At 37.9% G+C, this 17,486-nt stretch overlaps 1 protein-coding gene across 4 annotated transcripts in view; it reads right to left on the bottom strand.

Annotated features, from left to right (window-relative positions):
- dock1 (dedicator of cytokinesis 1) overlaps window positions 1-17,486 on the bottom strand; it is a 233,970-nt gene that overhangs the window by 161,857 nt on the left and 54,627 nt on the right. For 2 of the 4 annotated variants that reach the window (XM_015028394.1, XM_015028397.1), the window contains exons 18-25: window positions 17,124-17,307; window positions 12,155-12,252; window positions 9,775-9,864; window positions 8,435-8,535; window positions 7,717-7,845; window positions 5,121-5,229; window positions 3,175-3,186; window positions 1,512-1,582 (exon numbers count right to left, since the gene is read on the bottom strand). In XM_015028394.1, coding sequence (XP_014883880.1) covers window positions 1,512-1,582; window positions 3,175-3,186; window positions 5,121-5,229; window positions 7,717-7,845; window positions 8,435-8,535; window positions 9,775-9,864; window positions 12,155-12,252; window positions 17,124-17,307 — 794 coding nt within the window. The remainder of the gene's footprint in view (window positions 1-1,511; window positions 1,583-3,174; window positions 3,187-5,120; window positions 5,230-7,716; window positions 7,846-8,434; window positions 8,536-9,774; window positions 9,865-12,154; window positions 12,253-17,123; window positions 17,308-17,486) is intronic. The other 2 variants (XM_015028395.1, XM_015028398.1) reach the window with 1 other exon arrangement.

Genomic DNA, 17,486 nt, shown 5'->3' with positions numbered 1-17,486 from the left:
TATATACATAGAATTATGCAGATTCTCTCATAGCTGTCAGTCCTCAGACCTGAATCCTATAAAAGAAATCTGTGGAATGAGCAAAAGTGATGTTGGTAAAAAGGCAGTTTAACAGAGCATCACCAGCAGGCTTACCTACAAAAGTGCGACTGCAGATTGGATGTTCTTCAATTTTTTTCACTCTGAGATTACACTGCTAATAAATTACAATGCAAACTAAAACTTTGAAAAAATTTGTCATTTACGTATTTGTGCAATCGGGTTTATAAAGTCAAACCTTTTACGCTGTAAAACAAGGGTCAGCATATAAAAACTTTTTTCTGTTTCTCATACATATCAAGAAACATAAAACACAGAGCATAAATGTCACACATTAAACAGACAGTACAGAATCCCTGGACTTCTTTTTTTAAACTTCTCTCACAGACGCAAAGATAGATTTTCAAAAAAAAAAAAGGTGCCTGAGAAAATAGGCATTTAATTTTAATTTAATTTTATACCCCAAAAACAGTCTGTTGGAAAAAAAAAGCCTAGAAATCCTCTGAACTGACACTAAGTAATCCAGATGAACAGATTGTCAGGTTACATCTTCTACTTCGTCAGACTTAATGTCATAAATGAACAGATCAGAGCGCAAGAGTGTGACACTTCATAAAGAATCCATTATGCTGTGGCTGATGACATTCACAGTGGGCAGCATTAACTAAAATGAACACTTCAGTGGAGCAGCTAGCGAGTTTCCAAGGGAACCTGAGTGTGGTTGGGCAGAGGCCATAACTATAGAGCTGCTGACTGTAGAGGTGTGGAATAAAAGCACTGCAAGGCAGAAGAAAAAAAAAAAAAATAGATCTGAGCACAGCTCGTCTCGATTTAGGGAAAGCATCTCAATAAATCACAACGTTATCGAAAAGTTTATTTCGCCAGTTCAATTGAAATAGGTAAATATATAATATATCAACTTATTACACAAAGTGGCAAATATCAATCGTTCATTCAGCTCATCTTCAAGAACAACCAAAAAAAAAAAAAAACTGTTTCTCAGAAAGCTGGAATATTGTATAAGACTAGTAAAAAAGCTGTTTCAATATAGAAATATGGTGCTACGACTCCTAAACGACAGTTGTTCACAAGTCATTGAATCCAGAAGGAGAGTAAGCCATAAACACAGGCGTATATAAGAAGACGGAGTATAGTATAGTAGATGGAAAATATGTTAGAAGGTTCTAATTTATTGATATGAATCAGCAACTATTAAAGAGAAAAACTAAACTAATAAAACCGTATTAAACTTGGAAAATTGGTAACAAATAATCTTTGTTGAACTTCTATGGTGCATTTCTAAGAGCAATCCATACATACAGAAAAAGCTCTTAAGATATTTATATAATATGTCATAAGGCAGGAAAGGTCCACATCTACCCGATTATATTCTCAGTTAATGGTTACTGAATGAGTAAAAGTGACTAAATGACCAAAAGAAGAAGAAAATCATGCAAAACAAGTGAAATTACCTCAGTTCCTTGGGGTCAAAGACCAGCTTGACATCATTGACGATGGTTGGGATGTACTTTAAGGCAGCACCCTTCAAGAGATGAAGCAAAGGAAAAATTAGCCTAAATAAAACAAATATTTGGACAAATGTTCACTGGATCTGTCCCGTCTGATCATACAGTGACAAAAACTGAAAATCGAATGCAGTTTCTCCTTGCATTTCCTCTAGTCTAGTAAAAAAGGCATTTTAATATATATATCAACATCTCAAAATTAGGATGATGTTTGTGGCCAACTTCTGATCACATTTTTTTCTAAATCTTAGACCTGTTGATACAAATTTACTCCAATTATTATTTTTTTTTTTGGGGGGGGGTAGTGGAAACATTGGAATTGTTCAGTGAGCAATGAAAAAGTCAGATGGGGGTCGGATTTATCTGCTGTGTGAACGTAAACCAATTTACTGATGTGTAACTATAATAAAAGGGCACAGGGAATACGAACTTTTACCTATTCATTGTCTAAAGTTTTTACTTATGTTTGAAATAAATCAATAATCTCAGCTACAAATAGTTAAAGAACACTCAGCTTACACCTGTGCATGCTGTAACTTAAAAAAAGAAGACTGATATCAGAAAAAGTGGCATTTTTTCCAAACAGAAAAATTGTAAAACAAAGTGCTGACTTTGAGTTCAGACTGTTGTGTTAAATCTCTGCAAACATCGTGTCGAATTATTGTAGAGGACAACTGTGTCCTTGTCACGGTATTTTCAAAAGACAGCAACGACACCCAGCTGATATTCCATTTAATCTGCTCTAATCGTATCAGATCTGTTTTTACTCTAATATGCAAAATGTTTGCCCTGCAACCCCGTCTGTAGAAAATCGAGCTCAAGACGACGGGGGAACTTAATTCCTCAGATGTTGTTTGTTTTGGCTCCAAATATAGCGCCATGAAAACAGTTTTCTCGCTTTGTTCCCATCAGCAGCTCAAGTCCCACCTGCTCTGAAGTGCGGCTTCTAAGTCGCAGCGAAAGACCTTTGCTTCCGTCTGTTTCCAACAACCAGCGGAAGCATCTGTTGGTATGGGTTGATCAAAGTTTAAGTCTATTTGCGTGCCGATCCGAGTTTCCGCACGAGTGCGTGCACGTCTGACCAGATGTTATTTTTTCTTTTTCTTTTTTGTCAAGGAGGTTTAAAGGGACTGCTCATTAGCTCCCACCTGCTACGATGCTTTCACAGAGAGGCGGCTTTGGGAAGGGACCAGGAATCCTCGCTTTCATGGCCGTTCCTCAAGATCAGTTTTTAATTTACTGACAGTAAAGTTAATATCTCACCCAATTACACAGCAACTGACTCCTAATTGACTCCTGAACTTTCCCTACGGTTGACTGGGCACATGGATCTACTGTAGGGTGCTCCAAGGTGCATGCACCCTGTGATTATGTTATCTCTAAAAGCAGAGGTGTACGCGAGGTAAGCATCTGTCAGCCTTTGAGAGAGACTGCACAGAATAATAATAAAAAAATAAATTAATTAATAAAAAAAACACAAGCTTGTCAGTTGGTTTGCAGTCTGGTGCCACCGAGTTCAGAGTACGAAAACAGCAAAATACACGAAATGAAAAAGAAACCAAAAACACAACGCTTACAGGTAGGAGGAGGAAAGAAGAGACATAAATACCTTAAGCAGCAGCTAAAGAGCAGAGTGCCAGGGGAGACCCAGACATCAGGACAGGCAAGGTCAAAGAGAAACGAAAGGCAGAACATCACAGACACAGATAGAGGAACAAACAACAGAAATCAACACATATGTAAGCTGACGATGCAAGAAAGATCTAAAAGGCTGCACAAAAACTAGGAAATTGGCAATGCTTTAACTCTTTTGATCAACTTATGTAATTTTTATTTTATTAAAAGAAAATACGATTTTTTTACGAGCCTTCTTATGCAAGGGGAAATTTTTTTTTTTTTTTTTTTTAAATATGTGCATGTTGAAATCTAAATGAAGCAGCTATTGGGGAAAAATAAAGAACACAGTAAGCTGAAAGCATTTTACAACTATAAACTTTGACATTTTTGGCAGATTAGATGAAAAAAAAAGTGGGAAAATAGTGGAGCTACAGTCAAAATTTTGTGACGCGTCGATTTTGACCCTCACCAGGCTGCAAATGTACTGAATTTGACTTTCACATGGGCAAAGACACACAACTGCTTTCACACTGTTATTTTTTTTTATTTATGTATTCAACAAAAGGTTTGTTTCTATATGATGAATTGGGGACGTAGCAGCAAGGAGCCGCTTCTAAAGCTAATATCCCTGTGACCATCAATATAAAAGCAGAGATTTTGGCAGTTTTCTGCTCCAGTGCATAAATATATATACAGTATATGTGTGTGTGTGATAACACACAGCCAAGCAGGAAAAAAAAAAGAAAAAAAAGAGCTGGTATAAACGTAGAGAAGCAAATGCCCCTGCCGAAAACTTTGAAAAGACTCAGGAGGCCAACTTTACAATTCTCAATAAGTAAATATCCAACACATTTATTGATCATTAAAGGGGGAGACATCAAGTACATTCAACCCGATTCATCTTTCTATCAATAAAGATCAATATCTGTCCTTTTTTTTGGGGGGGGGGGGGGGGGGGGAACCTAACAAAAAGAATCTTTCTGCCAAAAAAAAGGCATTTTATATTACATTGGCCAAAAATCTGAGCTTTATTCTCATCTGACGGAACTTCTCTTCAGCTTTCACCCCAACCCGTCTGAGGTTTTTATTATTAAATTGGATTAAATTGCACACTGGAGGAGTAAGCACAAATTCTCATTCACATTATTTGTTTTTCTTAGCAAAAAAAAAAAATAATCTAAAATAATTTCCTTTCCACCACATAATTATTAACTGCTTTTGTTGATGCATTAACAACAAAAGGACTGAGATTTTTGACTGCAATACGGCAAAATGTGGAAAAGATTAAAAGGCGGGCGAAATTCCTGCTTCAGGAAAGTGAGGCTGGATGGCAGATTAGACTCCAGGGATGGGCAACTGGGGGATTTTAAAGCAGATTATGTGGTACTTATACCCTTAGCAGGACCATGGAGCACTTAACGCTCCTGAGGAACAGCTTTTTATACAGATTAAATACTATAAATCTAAAATAACACTTAACCAGCTTCAGATATCTTATTTCGGGATTTTCTTTAACTCCAACACATTTAATGCTAACTATATATATATATATATATATATATATATATATATATATGTTTTTTTATGTCAGAAGTTACACATATTTGTTTTTGTGCAGTCTTCAAAACAGAAAATGAAAAAAAAAAGAAAAAAAAAAAGCTTGAATACCAAGAAAATCTGAAGAGTGAAACATGAAAACAGAAGACAAAGAGATCATCTGTAAGAAGAAATCCTGATATCAGTGCCTAATAAGCTGCCGAGGGAGAAACAGGACTCATGCATCTCCCCTCACAGAATACGTCATCCGAAGCTAATCACTCCAGATTTATTTACTATTTACACAGCAGCAGTTATTTACTATTCATGCCACATTAGACACTTCCTGGCAGAGACTTTGAGCGATGGCGCACAGTTGGACTCGTGTGATAACAAGCCTACCTTCACCATGCCAGTGTTCTCTGAGCTGCTGTTCATCATGTCGTTAAAGGATGTGAAGAGGCTCCTCAAGGAGTCCATGAATTCGGCCTCGTCTTTGTTCTCGTAGAGCCTGCGAGGAGACGAAGCGAGGAGGGTTAGTTTGGCAGACGGTCACGGGGGCCGCCGTTTGTTTCAGCCCCCCCCCCACCGGCGCTGGGAACGACGGGAGTCTGACGCTTCACTGTTAAATCGTTAAACACCGTCAGCAGAGAAGAAGCCCGCACGTGCGTTATCAACGCAAATACTCTTGGATCAGAACTCACAGACAATCGCTCCTGTTGCCAGATGGATTAGCATTTAAAACATGACAAGGCCCAGAAGACCCCTACCTGCTGTCATGTGGAAACAGAAATCTGAAAAATTTAAGATCTATGCCCATATCTCTCCGGGAATCCCAGTCAACAAAAAGGAGAGGAAATATCTGTGTTCATTCTTGGCTGTCTTATCTACAGCTGAGAGATCCACAATACACACACACAACCAGACTGTGATATATTTAAAGCCTCTCGTTTGTGTTACTTGTGATGATTATGGCTTAGAACCAGAACTGAGAAACACTGATCTAGCTTTCGCACAGTTTCCTACCACATCTTTTCGCTCCACTAAACTTTCCATTAAAATGCTTCTGTGCCGTTTGCTGAACAACTATATAGTCAGCAGTCTGTTAACGCAGTTCAGTTCAATTAAAAAAATATGTCATTGATCATAAAAGGGAAATAAAATTAAACCCTATTTGTATTTAATCTATTGGAATTTCTTTCTTCTTGAATTACTGAAATAAATCGACTTCTCGATGATATTCTAATTTACTGAGCTGCACTAATGTGTTCCTTCTGCTGGTTTGTTATGGGAAATGGTGTTAAATCCACAGTGTGTTTGTTTCCCACTTACAGAGCTCATAAATCTTCCCAAACTGGCGATGAAGTGGGAAGAGCCAAAGCTCTACTTGCTGCAAAGTAATATAATCAAGGCAAAAACTATATGAGGAGAGGGGACGGGGGAAGAGGGGGCGCTCTAAAGGCTACAGGTCAAAGAGAGACGAACTGGTATAACTGCTCAGAGTTCATTAGATTCCCCATGCTTTCTTCCATGCTGGTGGGTCTAGTGATGCTATAATATCTCACAGGGCTCCAGGCATTACATGGTATGGGAGAGTCACTGTTGAGGGCTTACAGAATCATGGGATTAGAGGCGTGCGTCTCAGAGCTCCCTCTACAACAATTACTTAAAGCCGCTGCTCGCCCGCAGCGCTGAAGAGCTCAGGGGGCTCTGGGCAGTCTCATGTCACTCTGTGATTAAGGTGCTCCTCTCCAATTTTACAGATATGTTCCACTAGACGGCATTAAAAAAGTAAAATAAATAAGACCCAGTCAACGGAGACTTGGCACCTGTACATCAAGGGCTGCAGAGTGAGAGCTTCGACTAACCCAATTTTCCACATTAGGAAGAATTTTGACTCCGTTTCTGCTCCGGCACACACTCTGAACATGAGAGTTAGAGGGCACCGTGTCCTCCAGACATTGGCCAGGAAAACCAATCAAACGCTGCACACTCAATTAGTCCAGGATCATACATCATCCCACCAACAGCTTCTTTCTGTCACACTACAACCCCATCTTCCATTTAACATCCCCAAAACCAATTATAAACAGATCAACAGAAATGACTAAAATGCCATTTAGTTTTGCCTGTTTTGAGCTTTATTCTGACTGCAGCCGCAAAGAAACTGAAGGTGCATGGCATTAAGTTGACGGATACGCGAGTTCACCGTCACGCAATAATAGAATTGACTGTCCATCAATCTATTTGTGCCTTTCACAAATTTTACATTCTCAAATTTCATTTACTTGAGACATCAAAGTAAATGGCTTCCTGCTTAGGTCAGTTAGGATTTCTATATATATATATATATTTTTTTATTTTTTTTTTTTTTCAGCATTTGGAAAATTTTACTTCAACTTGTTTCATAGTCAGAGGTTTACATACATTTTTCTTTGGTATTTGTTTATCCTGTGTGTCTCTGGCGACCTGCCTGGGCCGTACCCCGCCTCTCACCCAACAACTGCTTGCGATATACATTTTAAGCCTAAAAACCCTCATACAAACCACCATAAAGTAAAATTAGATTCATTTTTTATTTTTGCAATAAAAGCTTTAATGAAAAGTTAGGTTGCCTGAGGACATGCTGCAGCGCAAACTGAGCCCAGCAGGACTGCAAAAGGCATCAGATCTGCGGCCAGCAGGGCGAGCGAGATCGAATCGACTCGGATTAATACATGTAGCAGTTTATTTTCTAACAGCGTTAGATGGAAAAACTATTTAAAAGTAATACTTGTTTACATTGTGCATTGTTTCTACCCTAATATATAATTTTTAATTGTACAGCATTAAGTGGAAACTGACATGGTATTCAAAGCTGAGCTGCCTTTAATTTACTAGCTGCTGGCATATAAAATGTTTGGTTTGCCAAGACTTCTTTTTCCCCCCACATCAACTAATAATTAGTTAATTAATTAATACTAATACACCACATTCGTATTAATGCCCTAATACTCACTGGTTGAAGAGAACTCTGGAGCGCACAATGAACTTGAAGATGTATTCCAGAGCCTTCATGGCCATCAGCAGCTGTTCTGTCAGCTTCTCAGCGTTCTCCACGTAGTTCTTCAGAACTTTGGTCAATTTCCTGCAAACATGATAGATAGCAACTTAAAGGTTACATGAAGTGGTGTATTTTTTTTTCACAAACAGATGAGCACTAAAAAGAAAAGAAAAGAAAAGAAAAAAAAACACCCGGGTAATAATGCATGAATTTTCTGAGCAGGATTTCCAAAAACACAGTTTTTAAATAGCGCGATAAAAAAAAAAAAAAAAAAAACACCACTAATTTTGATTTGCGTGTAGCTGAGGTGATGAAATCACAAAAGGGGAAAAAAATGGATCTGATCAGCTAGAGTTGGTAAACATTATAGGTGGCAATAACATCTTTTCAGGAGGAATTTGTAAAATACAAATGGATGTAATTAAATGAACTCTAATCATGAGTGTTAAGCCTCATCTGAGAAATTGTGGAAGTTATTTTTTTTTTTTTTTGGGGGGGTGAATTTATTTCGTGATTAAATGACGTTTTACAGCCAAAAAGCCGGCTGCGAGGCGCTGCTCTGTAGGTAACAAACTGTATCTAAAGTGAGATTGATTTTGCAGCGAACTCTGACCGGGCAGACCGTTTCTGTTTCTGAAACAGAAAACACTCGTAGAGAGAGAAGCAAACTTACGTGTAAGCCAGTGTGGCACTGAAATGCTTGCGAATGTAGGTTTCAAGAACGGGGTTAAAGTGCTGGAACTTTCTGTCTGCTATAAGTCCAATTATGAACACCTGTCGGGGGAGCAAAAGACACTCTCATTAAAATGTAAAACCATGAATCTCGTAATGAAGAGCACCAAACATTACCTGTCTTACTCAATATGTTGAAAGAGATGGGGAAATTACACAAGATTGGCTTGGAGCAGAAAGCTATTTTCTCTCAATTCCCTTGGCCGATGATAATCTAAAACCCCCCAAATAACACAATTTATCCCCGCACATAGTCAGAAAGAGAAAAACTCTCTTCTGAGATGGACCTCCAGCTGTTGGCCAATGCCACGCGAGATGGGATTCAGCACGATACTTGGTTATGTATTAAAAGCAAAATATACTGCATTTCACAGCAAGCAAGGTGCAAGCAGTATGTGATCACTTCTTTCGGGGCTTTGTAAAAACTTTTGACTCGACTCGAAGAAAAATTTGACCCCTCCGATTCAAATCTATGCAGAAATTAATCAGAAATCCTGATTGTTTTAAAATGGATTTGAGACATTTGTAACAACTACAAAGCGAAAGCTGAGCTAGACAACAACAGGCGAAACTTAATAAATGAATTATTGAGAAGTTGAACTTTTTCCGGATTTCACTTAAAAGCATTAGTGACATCCTATCGATTCAATAGAATGACACATTTTATGCTTCTAGTTTAGCTAAATTTGATGATTTACAGCTTTTCTGATAAGTCCAACACCACATAAATATATTTTTTTAATACAGAAATTATATATTAGCATCTTGGAGAAGACAAATGGTTATTTACACCCCCTATAAAAAGGATAAGCCACAAAAGGCCATTGCTTAAAATGTTGGCTGGTCATAACACTCTGCATCCAAGTGTATCAACGTAATGTTTAGTGGAAGGAAAAAGTGACAACGGCAGCCTGTGTGTAGTATCCCAAATTGTTTTAACAGACTTTATCTCTGTTCGTACAACTTTTTCTAGCATATTATTCCCCAAAATGTATTTCACCATATTTTAAATATTTGACTGTATAACTAATCTTGTTTCTTTTGTGAGTGTCTGCTTATGGTTGAAAACAAGTTATTTAATACACAACAGATCTTTTCGGAGATCAAAATGCATTACAAGCAGTGGAGGGACGTCTGCCAGGGGGTATTTGAGCACGTGGAATGTTTCACAACATTTATTCTTTGCATGTGGGCCACAAATGTATTCCAAGTGCTTATTTCCACTGACAGGATCTCTATCATAAGTGATGCTGTGCTCTTCTTTTTGTACTCTGTGCTCACCAAGGCATCAAACACCAATGTATCAAAAGTGTCACTGTCAGAGTTTTCCATCATTATGTTGAAGAGAGCATCCAGAGTGTCTTGCAGAAACTAGAAAGAAAGAAATGCACAGGAGGTTAACAGAACAGCATTTAATTACTTCAACTAGTCAGCCTAACATCTAATCAGAAGACACAATTTCACTGTTACTTTAAATAGGTAAACTCATGTCACTCATTTACAAAAGAATAACTAAGTAGTTCACACGATTGTTACACAATTGTAACCTTTCAGACATTTCCATAATGTCTGAAAGGTTTAGTTAGAATTAAGAAAAGGCTAGACAAGAACACCTATACAACTACTAAGTGCAGTGGGCAAAAAAAAAAAAAAAAAATCTAACATTTTGCACAATAATCAGTTAGTTGAAAACTGAGACAATAGGCAGCAAGTTATTACAAGAAATTAGCAACAGCAAAAATTGTTACAGAAAAAAATTACTATTTGTAATATTGGATACAAATGGTATCTAGTAGATACAAACGGTATCTAATATTACATTATATTATTAAGATTAAAATAACTGTTGATGCATGGCATTTTTGTGGCAAATATTTGTGTACATAGTGTAAAAAAAAAAAAACATTTTAATTAAGGTTATAATTTTCTCAAACTGAATCAGGGCTACAACACAGCAGCAGAGATGCCAACACATGTTTCCTATAAAGAAATCATTTAGTGGACAGACCTGTAAACTGCAAGTATACATAATAAGATCCGTATTTAGAGACATTCCCATTTTTCTGTAGTAAATGCTTTTTGCAAACACATAAAATCCAATCGGTAGCCTGTTCTAGACATTACTGCGGGTAAAACTGTTAAATTAACGTCATATAACCTAAACCAGCACGGAGAGGTTGGTGGTCTTGTGGCTTCATTCCTCTTTTGTCTGTTGAAGAAAAACTTAAAGGGGGCACAACAGTGAGCCTCTTTTTAAACCCAGGGCTCTTAGTCTGTTGGCTCATAATATAGTGACAATATCCTGTGTTCTTCATCCGCAATTTGACTGGGTGGACCAGGGTCATAAAATCAACAAAAAAAACAAAAAAAAAACAGGGCTTTAAACATTTAAACAAAATAATGAGGAAATTATGCAGTTAGCAGCTGAACTCTGTACACTCCACGCTCCCCATTAGCGCCTCTTTACAAGCCATGAAGACAAGCTGGTGTGGCTCAACTAGAGAATGTAATAATTTTCCTGTCAGCAGAACCTTCAGAAGCACAGACTATACATATCCTTTCTCTCTGCTTGCTCCATTAACTGAGCCGTTTCTGAGAACAGTTGTAAAACGTGACAGAAGCACAACAATCGCTGTATTGTGTTTGGTCTGTCGCTGCTGGATGAATGAGGCTAATCATGTTGTCAGTGAGAAGCAAACGTAACACGCAGAGCCGGGAGCTTAAAGCGTTCCAGCGTTTGGACATTTTTTTTTTTTTTTTTAGCAACAGGTTCCACTTTTTTTTTACATCGTCTGAGTTTATTTTTAAGACTACAAAAGAACAAATTACCCACAAATAAATACATTTTCCATTCATTTATTTGAAAGTACTTGTCTCAAAGTCAGGTTTAACATTCAGGCTTAACGATATGAAATTAGTCCATGGATACAACTTTCAAACAACAAGACAGATATTAAAATCTGGGAAATACTTAAATTCTGTCCCTTTCCTGACTCACTTAGGTTTAGTAAGGGTTATAGTAGAAGAGCCGTTCATTTAGAAACGCCCCTGATCTGTTATTTATGAACTGTGTCTGCATGCTTTCAACAATATATGTCAGTGTACGTCAAGTGTTAAAAGAAAAACTGTACTTTTTAAAACAAAAACTGCCGACTAAAGGCCATGAGACATTTTGAAAAGACTGAGTGCTAATAATAAAAATGCTTTATTTATTTATCCACTGTTTTAAACAGGAAAGATACTCTGTGATCTGAAGGCATCCAAACAGCCCATCCTAAAGCATCCGGTACAATGTGATTTATTCATCTGCCCCATGTTGAGCACTTAAAATGGCATGACTATGAATCTGACAGTGAGTCATCTTCCCTTTTATAAGCAGGGTTTGGTGCTATGTACTGCCTCCTCACTAGGAGACATAAAAAAATTGCAAAAAAAAAAAAAAGACAATCTGATCCCCCCCGACAGGGAGAGAAAACTGAAGTGAAATTGCTGCGAAGAAGCTGTCACTTTCACGGCTACTAAAGATTGGTTTGTGACTGGATTGTTTATTTTTGCCAGATGTCAGGATACTTAAGAAGCATAAAGCCCACAAGAAATACAAACCTCTTCCCCAAAGTCAACAAAATATAAAACAAACGAAGGCATTCGATTTAGCTCTGACCTTCACGACTTCACCGCCGTCCACCTTCATCAGCTGACAGAGGTTCTGCTGCAGGAGGCTGGTGTTGGAGCGCCACTTCAGCAGGCCGAGCAGGTCGACTGGAACAAGCAAACGGATAGCACGTGTGAGCAGAATCCGTTTGCGTTTATCCAGCGGCCAGAAACAAAACGTGGGAAGACGTTGTCAAAGCTGAATGAATTAAAATGAACGAGTCTGGGATCCAAACGCAAATTTCACTAAATGCAATGTTTATCAATTTGTCAGATCGCTTATTTTAAAAGGGGGGATAATTAAATATTAGAACAAAAGAATAAGTTACAATCAGATTAATTACATTCATTCGGTGGATGATCAATTGAGAGGCTTAGAAAATACATTCATGTCAGCTCGTTATGAAACTATTTATAACTGGACCAAGAGACACAATCTCAGTGTATACAATATCGTCTCACAAGCTTGGAGAAGCCCTGCCAGCCACATATTAGGAACATAGAGGACAAACACAGCCATCAGCTCTAAAACAAAACAAAACAAAACAAAACAAAACAAAACAAAAAAGCCTGGAAGTTATTGTTATCAACTGGCCACTTATAGGATAATTTATTCCATTAGATACAAGGTCAAATGGTTGAATATCTGCCTCTACGTGTGGCTAGTTTAATTAGCCAAACTTAAAAGCACTCGGTGATGATTATGCTTTACTGAGATGACGAGATACATTTACAAATATGTTGCAGTTGTGAACAAACAGAGCTCAAATTCAAGTGTTATCTCATAGACTCAGGCTGTAGTTACTGTAACAAACGTGTCATTCTCAATAAACAAATGTTACATTTCTACATCTGTGAGCCACGTTAAAATGTTCAGTTATGCCTTGGGCCTGCTCTAAGTGTGACCAGCATTACATAGTGTTTTAAAACCTACCTGGGATTTAACAGATGTGCAAACAACTATATTTAGTTGAATTGTATTTTTTTATTATTATTATTTGTTGTTTTTAAGACTATAGTCGTGTGTTTAAATATTGTCAACAATGTCTAATTTATTTGAAAGGTTTTATTTTTTATTTATTTTTGTTATTTTTTTTTTTATTATTTTTTTTTTACAAACCTTTGGCAGCGGTGCCAATGATCCGGTAGGGTTGTGTATACACAGTCCATCCTACCAGTATCTCCGGCACCATCATCCCTTGCAGCTCTGTTTCCATCCACCCGGCTGGTTATTGGTGGAGTCAGTCGAGCATGGGAGCACAGAATGGATATCTACCGTCTGTAAACCTGACAGCCTATCATGCTTCTGTCACAATGGTCTGTCCAGGTGTCCAGGTGTCATCCTCTCCAAAAAGACATGGATTTGGAAATCGATAGAATAGCTCCTTAGAGACGCACACTGAACACAATGAGGACAACTCATTGGCAGCTTAGGGCCTCGGGGGGGGAGAGTGCTGGCCAAACCGGCTAAATGTTAGGAAAATCGGTCTTGTTTTCCAAAAATGAAGGAAAAAAATAAAAAATAAAGGAACACGGAGGATCTTCAACAAACACCATCTGTTTCATAAAAGATGCTTCCACAGGACGCCACATTTAAAATATTAGACCGAACTGGCAGATGGAGGGTGGCAGGTTAATTAATTTCAGCAAAATCCGTTACAGTGTCACTGCGCAACTTAAATGCAAATTACTTCCCATTAACTCATAATTAATGTTTATGAAACATCTTGCTTCACTGAACGATTTTTTTTTTTTTTTTGTCATCCACAGAACAAATGCATAGATTCAAACAGCGGCGTTTATTCATGAAAATCAAGAACTCCTGAAAGAACTCCACAAAGACGTTAGAGCAAATTCGCACACAGCGTTCCCTACTTTTAGTGGGCTTTGCTGGGAACATTGCTTTTCAGTTAAGGTGAAAATGGTAGAAGCTTTCACAGAGCCATGTTCCCTCTAAGTGCTGCCACCATCAGTCCTCCTTCATGAAGCCAACCATGCTGGAAATACCCGGGGACCAACCAGCAGCCACTTCACACCAGCTTCCTGCACGGAGAGACCGTCTGCATCAAACCAGCTTAATTAAAATGAGTATTTCATCTCTCCTGTGGGCATCAGTGATGAAGTGTCGTGTATAAAGCAAGCAGACTGTTGATAGGGGCACTGAAGTGCTCGTTTTTCCTCCCTTTGCAGGAGTCAGGACAAACCCTTTTGAGACCTACTAGTTAGAAGTGAGGAGGGTATTAATTAGGTTTAAAAAAAAATAAAAATGCTTCATAGTACAGAAAGGAAATTAAAATGCAGGGGGTATAAGCTCAAAGCAGAGTTAAATTATTAATTTTTTTTTGTTTTGTGAAACAATGTTTTTTTTAAAACTGATTTATAAATTAAATGATCATTTCTGAAAAATGGCTCCTTGAATGTGAACTTTATCTTTAACTGTCTTTTTTTTTTTTTTTCCTGGTCACGCCAAGCAATCTTGTATGTACGTGTAGTAAAAGCAAAGTTCTTGCCCACCCAGGTACAACAGTGCGATTAAATAAACGTACTGGCTAATTTAGATTTTGGCTCAAAACTATCTAAAAAAAAAAAGTATTATTTTTGTATTTTTCACTTTCCAAATGTTTTATTTTGCATGGTCTCCAGATTGATGCGCGCTTCGTCCCCTGAACCCATTCGCTCAGGCAGTCTTGTTTTAAAAAGTCAACACTAGCGAAGATGGTGGAAAGAGGAACAGAAAAGCAGCAACAACGGTCTGTCTGAAACATCCTGCAGCGAGAAGGACTGTTTTCTAACTTACTGAATGTTTTTTTTTTTTTTTTTTTTTTTTTTGCAAGATTTAAAACCATGGTAATCCTACACATTCACTTTATTAAATTTAAACCATATTTGCTTGCTTAGTTACCATGTTTGTTTTGTTTTTTTGTTTGTTTGTTTGTTTGTTTGTTTTTACTTAGATGTAAAAATTCTAAATTCTGTTATTTTATTATGAAATTTTTAATTTTTAATTTTAGGTCATTTTTTAAACATTTTATAGACTGTTCACTTTTATGAAGCTGAAATTTCTCAAGGTACATTAGACAACCATTTTTCTGGGCTTTTCACATCTATCTGTGCCAAGGCTGTCTGATCACATCCACCTACTGGTGCCCTGCAAATCAACACCACAAAGAGGTGCAGAATAACAGAATGTGTGTACTCAAAAGAGGCACATTCAGATTTCTTTTAATAAATGAAGAAATTTGAAAACCATGTATTTATGTTCATTTATGCATTATTTTTGCATTTAAATTTGGTCAAAACGAGAAAAGGTTCAGGGGCTGTGTGAGTGAACACATTGTGCTACGGGTTTCTTGCTCGACAAGTGCAACACAAAAAGATCGATTGGCTGTCAGAAACACAGCTTTAACCCCATTAACCATCTCGGAACAAGGAGAAAAAGACAAGATTACCGACCTGGAATTGCTCTAATCAGAATCTGCACATTAGCATTACAGGAAACGATTTAAAATAATAATTTTGCTCATCAGCCACATGCAATCAATGCGAGTTAGTCACTGCTTTTGTAGCTGAGACTGTTCACCCCCTGAGCAGAGTAGGAGGGCACTCAGTCAGCTGTATTTAAATGACAACTTACACCGCAGACTGAACTTAACAAGTCTCGGCGGGGATATTACAGCAGCAGCATGGAACACCCCCTCCCCGTCTTCCACATGATGTAAAGAAGCATTTTCACAACAAAATTTTCCCCTTGTGCCGGGGATCTAATCAAATTGCATTCTCTGGTCCGCAGTGGCCTTATTACCGGAACTTCATGAACTGCAGTTTAGCTTTCAACCCAAAGTTGCAGCCAAGCAACAATGACAAATGTGTTTGGGGTTTTTTTTTTTCTTCCCCTTTCTTCTATTTCATTATATTGCCTATACGAGCCACAAGGTCAGTGAAGGTTCTTACATTATTCTGGATCCCAGCACAGATGCGATATCTGCCTGACAACGAAAAGAAACTTTTTTTTTTCCTTAAAGTACTGCTGACGATGATATCAAAAAAAAAAAAAGGTTTATTACAGTGGCATCAAGGTTATTGCACATTTTTTTCTGGGGGAAATTTCATCCTTTTTCCTGAAAAGTCGATATATGATGTAGATTTCCCTTTGATAAATCTTTATTTATAAACAGAGCGATGTCTGACTCAGAGCATAAGAAGAACATACAAGGTGGGCAGGTACCGGAGACACTGAGGAGGGTTCTGTTTAAAACAACCGAGAGGCATCTGACCGCTCAGACAGAGAAACAGCTCTTTACACACACTGCACTGAGACAACAGTAGTGTTATGAACACACCCTGGAAATGCCAGAGCATCCAAGAGGGTTTATATTGATGCCTGCAGGGATTTATAAACATGTCTGAAAGCTGGTGGGAACACAAGACGCCAGAATCCTTAATCCATGAGCCAAAGGGCAGAGATGGGGATTTCCTTAGCTTAGTAAGTGTAGATTTTCTCAGAACCATGGGACATTCGGGGGGAGAGAAAAAGAAACACTGACAGCCTGGCAGTAGTAAATAGAATAAATCCAAAGATTATTCAGCAAAAAAAAACAAAAAAACAAAAGAAAAAAAGAAAAAAAAAAGGATTTAAAACAACTGGCTGAAACTGGACAATACCAGCTGAGGGAATTAAAGTAGGTCAAAGTGAGAGCAGGATGAGTGAGGGAATCCCATTTTTGAGTCCAAAAATGTATCTGAAAACACACTGTTTGTGCAGCCAAAACAAGTAAGTAGTAAGAGCTTAGTGGGGACTGCCAGGAACTTAGCTGCCAAATCCTACATTCTAAAGGGTATGGATCAAAATCTCCTATCAAGTAAAACATTCTTGATATTTGCTCATTTAAATCCTTTGGTTTAAGCCATTGGTTTCAGAGATGAGGCGTTTACTTTATCTCCAACGACGATAAAACCACGAGACATTTTGAGCGCCTTACCGTTCTGAGTCAGTTTGGTGGAGCAGACCAGGGTGGCGATCTGGAAGGAGTCCTTGCTGATGGTGCAGGTCCCGAGGTTCTGGGAGTTTTTGCCAGTGGTGGCGTAACCTTTCTCCTCCAGCTCCAGCTTAGTGGAGGGAAGGGTTAGGTAAACGTTGGAATCCTCCAGCTTCTTAGCTTCTGCCTGGTTTTTAATGATAAGACATGGACAGTTTTTCAATTAAAAAAAAAAAAAAAAAAATGTGTGTGTATGTGTGCCATGGATTTAAACTGTTGTTTTTTGTTTTGTTTTGGGGGGGGGGGGGGTTTATCAAAAGATGTTTTTCAAAGGTAAACTTGATTTTGTTAAGACTTTTAAATCTT

This window comes from Poecilia latipinna, unplaced genomic scaffold (genome assembly GCF_001443285.1).
Source record: "Poecilia latipinna isolate Pla-1442-1.1 unplaced genomic scaffold, P_latipinna-1.0 Scaffold123, whole genome shotgun sequence".
Taxonomy (NCBI): Eukaryota; Metazoa; Chordata; class Actinopteri; order Cyprinodontiformes; family Poeciliidae; genus Poecilia; species Poecilia latipinna.
This window is presented reverse-complemented; position numbering and strand designations above follow the sequence as displayed.